This window comes from Teleopsis dalmanni, chromosome 1 (genome assembly GCF_002237135.1).
Source record: "Teleopsis dalmanni isolate 2A chromosome 1, ASM223713v2, whole genome shotgun sequence".
Lineage (NCBI taxonomy): Eukaryota > Metazoa > Arthropoda > Insecta > Diptera > Diopsidae > Teleopsis > Teleopsis dalmanni.
This window is the reverse complement of record NC_051846.1, coordinates 149705196-149713723: the sequence shown is the minus strand read 5'-3', so window position 1 is coordinate 149713723 and position 8528 is coordinate 149705196. Positions and strand designations below refer to the sequence as shown.

General features: G+C 29.9%; 1 protein-coding gene across 1 annotated transcript; it reads left to right on the top strand.

The window, feature by feature from the left end:
* Nucleotides 1–6084: 6084 nt before the first annotated feature.
* Nucleotides 6085–6969, top strand: LOC119669324 (transcription elongation factor S-II-like). Its single transcript, XM_038079165.1, has one exon. The coding sequence runs from the start codon at nucleotides 6100–6102 to the stop codon at nucleotides 6892–6894; it is 795 nt and encodes a 264-aa protein (XP_037935093.1). The 5' UTR covers nucleotides 6085–6099; the 3' UTR covers nucleotides 6895–6969.
* The last annotated feature ends 1559 nt before the right edge of the window (nucleotides 6970–8528 follow it).

Genomic DNA, 8528 nt, shown 5'->3' with positions numbered 1-8528 from the left:
TGACTTATAGGTCACAATGTCATCAAAATATACAGCCATTGTTGATTAGTGTATTGCAACTCCCAGTACAATAAACAATACAGTTGTGTGATTATTTATGAGCGACCTCAATTCTATCATATAATATCAATGAAAATATTTTAAGGAAAACGGGAACAACAACTATGTGGTGAACTAGAAATAGAACTGGTTGAGATTCTAGTCAATATGGATTATAAACACATAAGATGTCTTTTGCAAAGCATGTTTTCATATGATCATAAAATTTTCTCCTTGATCCGTACTATATTAGCGAAGAAGAAATAGATTATTGCTTGCTAAAATACACCTATCATACTCATTATTCTTTTTTGTCTTAGCATAACAATTCTTCCATGGAGGAATAGTGGTTTCACAACTAATGTGTTGTATTTCTCCACGACTGATGCGAAGGTCTTCTAACTACATACACCCATTTTCTTATATCATCTCATCAGTTCCTTTGTAAATGCTTGTTTTGTCCCTTAGCTAATGCATATTTCTTATACTCTTCCGGTATATGCTTTAAAATCTTGTTAGTAGAACAACTTAGAAAAAGATCAATGAAAAGATCAATTTAAACAAATCAAAATAGAGAGTGTCCCTGTTTACCAATCATGTTACACAATACTTGTTTCTATTTTTGCAGAGCTGCAATTAATTCCTAATTTATATCACAGATACTGTAGTTATATATTACGACGTGAACAAAATCCTTTAAGCGGCTCTTATATATTATTTTATAGTTAATAAAAAGGATTTGCTGTAAATATCTAGTCAATTACGTACAACTATCACGCCTAATATTCCATTGATCGTTCATTGTAAGATAATCGTTGGATGAATTTTGATCTAGCTATTCTCTGAAGATGTGCTGGTACAAGCTACCCATTAGCATCAAGTTTATTAAATTAAATGCATTTTATAACATATTATTTTGTGTGATAGATCCCATTGATTTATAGTTAGAAAACTGTTAATTTGTAATAAATTGGAACAATAAACTTTATTTTTTTAATTAAATGCATTTATGACTGATTTATTGTAGCTTTTTCGGGTAAAGCCAAATAACCATTATTAATGGTTTTTGTAAATTGCTTTGAAAAACGAAAAGAGTTGAATTTTTATCGTACAACTTTACTGCATTACCGACTTAAAGCATGTTTACATTACAAACTTTAGTTAACGAACTTTGCTATAGTTTATTTCCAAACGTCAAACGTTCATATTATCGTTTCTTTTTAAATATATTTATGAGCAATTATGAATCGTCAACTTGGGTTGTTATTTAAGAATAAATATCGAAAAACTTGTTTTTAAAAAAATGAAATAATTATTATTTTCAAGGCTGTATTCAAAAAAAGGTATTAAATGAAGCTTACTTTAAAAAAAAATTCGAACTTTACTGTGCCTATTTTTATATGATGATGGTTTTAAGCTCAAAGTCGACTTCGACCAGAAAAGTTCGTAATGTAAACCCTGTATTAACGCGGTACGTAAATTGTGTTATTCAAACTCGGAGTCTTGTTAATTTATTGTTGTTGCTTCATTTTTGAAATTATTTGTTGTATTATGTTAGAACGATATCGAGTATTTGGCAATACGTGACAGCTGTATTGTCAACTAAAAGTTCAATTGATTGAAAAAATAAAATTTTGTTCTTTTTATTCTTTACACTTTACAATTTTACAACTTATCCAACTGTCAGATAACTTTTCATTTGCATTTAGTCTGTAAAAGTAATTGATATCTGTTTTTTTTTTATTACAAATTCATAATTTTAATAGTTATTTTTTTTTTTTTCTTATTTTCAATGCAAATAATAAAACAGAGATTGAGAGAAAAAACAATATGTCGGTTCAAAATCCGGCTTGAGAGCCGGCATATTAGTGCCTTGGTACTAAAACAAAGCAGTGTTGTTTAGTGAAAAATTTCAGAATTTGCGCCTTTTAGGAGCAAATTAGTACAATTTCAACATGTTTTGGAGAAAAAATGGCAGTACTTTATTTTATATCCGCTAATAATCTAAACATTTCCGATTTTAAGGAAAGGTGTATAATTTTGTAAGTTCTGTTAACAATTATTATAAGATAATGTAATAATAAATTAACATTATTACAGCCTCTATTAATTTTTTTTCTTGCTGGTTATTTTTGGTGGCAAATTGAAAGTGAGCATATCTACGTTTTCTTTTAAATCAAGTCACAACCAAAAAGTATCAAAAAGTAGTAGAAATACGAAGTTGGCAATACTGATGAGAGAGTCTACATAACATGAATTTTCGTCATAGCCCGAAAGAGTCCATTTTGCCATGTCCGAGACGCTCTACATAACATGGGCCTTACACATACAATTCTTTTATTGTTTGTTTTACTAATCAATGCTTAAAGCATTTAATTCTATTTAATCAAGATGAGTTTTAGTGAAACAAAAATATTTCAATTTATTGATTTAACTATAATTTAAGCAGTTAGTATTTCTTTTACAGTAGCAAAAACTTACTCGCAAAACCTTCAGAGTTAGGTTTTACATATTTGCAAAATATTGTACGTCTTAAACTTCAGTGCAGCCAAATTTAAAAATCAGTCTATTGTGAGTGTTCACTAGAAATATGTTTGCAAAATGTCAGTTATCCATAACAATCATATAAGCATTGCATTTACTAATAAATTCAAATTAGTGCTTAACAATTCAAAAATCTAGTGCAAAATCTAATCAAATCATTAAATTGCTTTTGTTGAGCTCTTATCATCAGCAGTCTTAATTAAGGATTTTGTACGTAATTACGATTCAAGGGATTCGTTCGGGACTCAAGGGTGTGAAAAGTGAAGTGATGAAACTTTATGAAATTGCGCATACAAAATCCTTATGTTCTTCTTCCAACCAAAAACTGACAGAATATTTTGGGCACATTTAAAGTCTACAGCTGTGTATGAATTTATCTAAAGTAATTTTCAAATTAATTTGCTGCTGATGATAACAATTTTAATTTGAATTAAGCTAAATAAAACACTCAAAAGATTTAAAATTAAAGCACACAAAGATATTCCAGAAGCTAGTCTTTTCTTGGTGGAGTTCTCATAAATGCAGTTCATCCGTTGGACATGAATTCAATGAATATTTCGGCGCGGTATAATTTTTTTTCAAAATGTCTTTCAAGTGGTTTTAGCATTCACTGTCTAGCGCGGAACCACAATCTGACCGTTAATCTAACCAATAAAACGAAGCACAAACACACAATCTTGTTAGTTGGGTTACTTGCCAATATAACAAAATCATGGAGCTTATGCACGCCGTTCATGGAATTAAACTCATTTCAAAATTGTTATTGAATCTTCGGAAAGTAAATAATCCTTGTTAAATGCATAGGAAATCCCCCGCTGAAAGTCGACTACGAAGTATCCGTGCCGCATTGAAAGGAGTTATGCTGCTGCTGCTGCTGCTGCTGCTATTATGGTTGGTGAGGAATGTTGCTGTGCCTTACTTATTGCTGCCAAATTATATGCCATCATTTACGCTCGGCATAAGGCAAGGCATTGAGACACGTGAAGCGTTTGACATGCCAAGCAGAGTCAGAAGCTGCTACCAGTGCACTTTAAGTACAACAATGTGACATAGTAAATTGTTTTTGTGGCATAAAATTTATAACACCAAATTAAGGCATGGCAAGTACCCTTACCCATTGTGGAAGCTCTTGCTAGTTAGTTGGTTCCACTGGTATGAGTGTCATTCATTTAAGGTTTTGTGCTTGGTCTCATTATTTGTTGCTTTGATGCTCAATAATTTTTATGTGTTCTCTGCAGTGCTTTCATTGCTCCTTTCTTTATTTTTGAAGATTTTATACTTAAGAGGATAAAGTTAAGTAAAAGATTATGCTTTGATAGCGAGCGACTTGAGAGGCGGTCCTTTCTGTATAAGTGATTGTGTTTAAATATGTATATTTTTTGTTCACTTATACATTTTGGTTAGAGTACTTTATGTGAGGGTGACCAGCCAGCAATAAAAATTACAAGGATAAAAGGATAAAATTTGTTTTAATAAAATTCGCAAATAATTCAAATACGAGTGGCACTTTTGTTATTATTTGCTACACATTAAACGTAATGAAACGAATAAATTTAAGTGGACAAGAATTTCTTAAACTTATAAAAAGTGCAGATACTCCAGTTTTGAGATTGAACTTTTGGTTTTATAATGATAACTTCTCCATGGAGCATTCACAGATGGTGTTAATAGTTTAATTTATAATTATTATTTTCTAATTTTAAGAAATAAATTGACATTAAAATTGATGTTTCATTAAATTTGCATATAAGCAAATGCTGGCAAATTAGACTCAAGCCGTTAAAAACATGTTAGGAATTAATTCTGCAGTCATCACGGTCTCAAATAATTATCCTTGTACCATCTGCTTAATGTCTTCTGAGCAATAAATTATTAAGGTTTTGATGACAATTAAATTTGATTTAAAATATTAGCATTTATTTAAGTCTGAAATTTTCTAAGTTTGTGCTCTGCACATTCTGACGACGCCACTCTGCAAAGGCACTTTGCTGTGCAAACAGCAAAGAAAATAAAAAGAAAAATGTAATTTACGACAATTTAATTGATTTACTTTTATGTACGTGACCGGAAAAGTAAAAATTGCATTACGCAAGGATTTGTTGCCGGAAGTACTGCTTTCTCATAATTCTTCTGCCAATAATGTTTCTTCTATTCTTTTTAATAATTTTTTCTATAAACAGTGAATTCTGTATTCATTTGTGAATGCTTGAGTAAAGTGCGCGAATGAAGTTCACTTCAGCCTCATCATATTCTCCTGAGAAACATTAAAAATACTTTAATTATATTTCTATATTTTCTATATTTTCTATATTTTATAAAGTTAAATTATTTATTATAATATATGTGATTTAAGTAGAAAAAAATTACTATATAGGATCACTTCACATCTGTGAATCGTTTAGGGCCATGTTATGCAGTCTCTCGGGCACGGCAAAATTCGCTCTTTCGAACCATGCCGAAAATGCATGATATGTAGACTGTCACATCAATATTGCCAATTTTCTATTTCTACTACTTTTTGGTACTTTTTGATTGTGCCTAAATTTAAAAGAAAATGTAGATATGCTTACTTTCAATTTGCCACCAAAAAAAAATTAATAGAGACTGTAATTATTACAGTGCAGCCAAATCCAAAAATCAGTATATTGTTTATTATTATACGAGTATTATCTCATAATTATTATTAACAGTACTTACAAAATTATACACCTTCCCTTAAAATCGGAAAGTGTAATTATTAAATTATTAGCAGTTTATAAAATAGACTGTGTTGCTTACTGCCATTTTTTCTCCAAAACGTACTGAAAGTGAAGTAAGTTGCTACTAAAAGGCACAAATTCTGAAATTTTTTACTGAACAATACTTTTTTGCCTTAGTGTCGAGGCAATAATACGCCGGCTCTCGTGCCGGAGTTTGAACGGTCATATTGTTTTTTCACTCTTTCAAATTCAAAATTTGCTTTGAAAAAAACAACAATTTTACTCATGCCGTGCCCTAGACACTCTGCATAACATGGCCCTTATGTAACGAGGGAATGTTCTCACTGCCTTTTTGTCACTTCATTCGAGTTCGTCGTTTTTATATCATGAAAAATTCAACATAGAGAGGAACTGAATTACTCGCACGTAATTTCACAGCTGAGAAGAATTCGTAAGAAAAAAAGTGAGAAAAAATTCACCACAGTTACATAAGTGAGCAATTGAAACCAAAGAGTTAGAGTAGCACAGGTATGAACAAATTGAATTTGACTAAAAAAAGTTTTATAAATATTTATTATTATTTTTCTTAAAAAATAAGTATTTATTTAAATATGAGGTTGGCATTTCTGCAATGTGAGGTACTTGATATATTTAAAACTTAGCGTCTTGGTATATAACAGTACTACTAACTCTCCACAAAAAACTTCTATTTCATACAACACATTGTAAAATCAAACAACTCAAGTTGAATTAAGTACGTAAGAATTGATATTTAATATATTATTTACTATTTTACAGAATTAAAACTTTTTCAAGAATGAGTTATAAGGAAGTTTTACAAATTCAAAAGAAGTTGAGCAATATCTCAAATTTTGGCACTGGTCAAGAACAGGTACTCGGTCTACTAAGAGTGTTACAAACACTCAACATTAATATAGACGTATTAGCAAGTACACAAATTAGTATATTAGTAAGGCAATTACGGAGACGTAAACAAGACAGGGAAGTGTCTTCGTTAGCTAAAACAATAATAAAAAAGTGGAGATACTTGGTTGAAAAAGCACGTGCCAATAATGTTTTTATTAACATCATCAGATTACCGCTTGATGCTGATGACTTTTCTGCATTACCGAAGATGATAACAGAAAAGTCTTCGTCTTCGTCATTTAAGGAAGAAAAGCGTGAAAAAAATGAGAAACAAAATGTTGAATTCTTTCCATCAGCAACAAATGTACTTCTATTGCTAGCATATGGTATGAAGGATGCTATACGCACTAAGTGTCGTCAAATGCTTTGTAATGCGATTAAGTTTGACGACGGTATACCCAAAGGCTGTACAGATTTTGAAAAATTGGCTGCAGAATTGGAGGACGCTATTTATAATGTATTTAGAAATATCGATAAAAAATATATACGTCGAATACGATCAAGGGTGTTTAATTTAAAAGATCCTAAAAATCCTGCATTACGGTTGAATTATATAAGGGGTGTGGTATCTCCAAAAACTCTTGCAACGATGACACCGGAAGAAATGGCAAGTGATGAAATGAAACAAATTAGACAGAATTTGAAAAAGAAGACTATAAAATGTGGATATGATTGCAAGTTTTAAGGTTGCAACGGTTTTATATTTATTTTATTAACACAAATATTTTAGTATATAATGTTTTAATTGCAGATTATCATATTCTTGTAATACTATTTATTAATTAATTTAAATTTTTGGAAAAATAAAATGTATAGTATACGGTATACAAATCTCAATATATGAAAAGTAAATTAAAAATCAAAACCAAAACTACCTGATGCTAAAAATTATATATAATTAAGACGCTAAGTATGTAAACTGAATTAATTAATAAATTTAAAAACTGAATGAAATTTTATAAGTTACTAAAAATTTTAAACAAAACCGTCTAAAGTTTTAATTATATTTTTGACCATATTCAATTGATAATGTATATAAATAGTGTAAGGATGGAAATTTTTACCAATTTCCGACCAACATGTAACCACCAGTGTGTAGTGCTTATCTGAAATAAAAGTTGATAAATTTTTATTTAATATATTATATATAAACACCATAAATACACCACATGAATCAAGGTGAAAATAAAAAAAATATATATTCATAAGGAGTATAAAGTATATTTGAATAAATAAATAATACACGTACCTCATTTATTTATTATTTATATTTATAAGTTTTTGTTAAACAAAATACAAAGCATGGCGAATTCAAAAACACACGAAAACACAAAGCATAAAAATTACACGCGGGAGAACAACAGCAACAAAACACAACAAGTATCAAAAATACCAACGGCAAATGTACCGATGCGCTACACGAAAGTTTCGGTCATTTGAGTATAAAAAAACTCGTTTGTACAAGCAAGGCAGTTAGTGATCGACACTTAAAGTCATCACACGCATGCAGGGGCACATAGTACTTAACATTCCAAGTCATCAGAAGTACGCAGGAGAACTTTGTGTTAAACCTTTCAGAAGACTTCGTAGACACATCAGAGCAGTTAAGTATAAAGACAACCGCATCAACAATTTCTTTTTTATATACTTATCCATACTTATATAAATATTTCTATAAAAATTATATATTTATAAATTTTCTAACCAAATCCCACATAAGCGTCAATACGTTTATGTCTTTTTTTTATAAGCGTGTATACGTTTACTCCCCCCCGCCAAGCCAGTTTCATATAGAAGTAGTATAGAAGTAGCAAAATGTGTCGTTATAATAATAGCACGCTTTAACAAAACTACAATTTTGATATAAGTCCTAAAATCACTGAAAATATATTTTAGTAACTGGAAACTAGGTTCTTTTAAAATCCATTGATAACATTATTCCAAAATATGTCAACAAAACTCCATGTTTACTATAAGTTTAACCTATTATTCTTTTAAGTATCATTATGATTGCAGTAATTAAAATGTCAACTCCATTTTAATTACTGAAAAATGATTTCTCTTGAAATAGATTGATAGATAATATTGTTCCAGAATATGTCAAGTTTATCTGCGACAGCTAAATTCGTTTAAAACTTAATCTCTTTTACACTACAACTGTTAATATTTTATTGGGGTACTTCCTGCCGAGTTGATGAAAATCCTTTTAATGTATTTATTATCTAATCTACTACATTCTCTGGAATATTGATTTTATTTGGAACGTTTGTAACTAATATACGATATAAGTATGTATGTATATAATTGAAGTAATTATTT

Coding starts and splice junctions, on each gene's coding strand:
- LOC119669324 (XM_038079165.1), top strand. CDS start 6,100: ATGAGTTATAAGGAAGTTTTACAAATTCAAAAGAAGTTGAGCAATATC.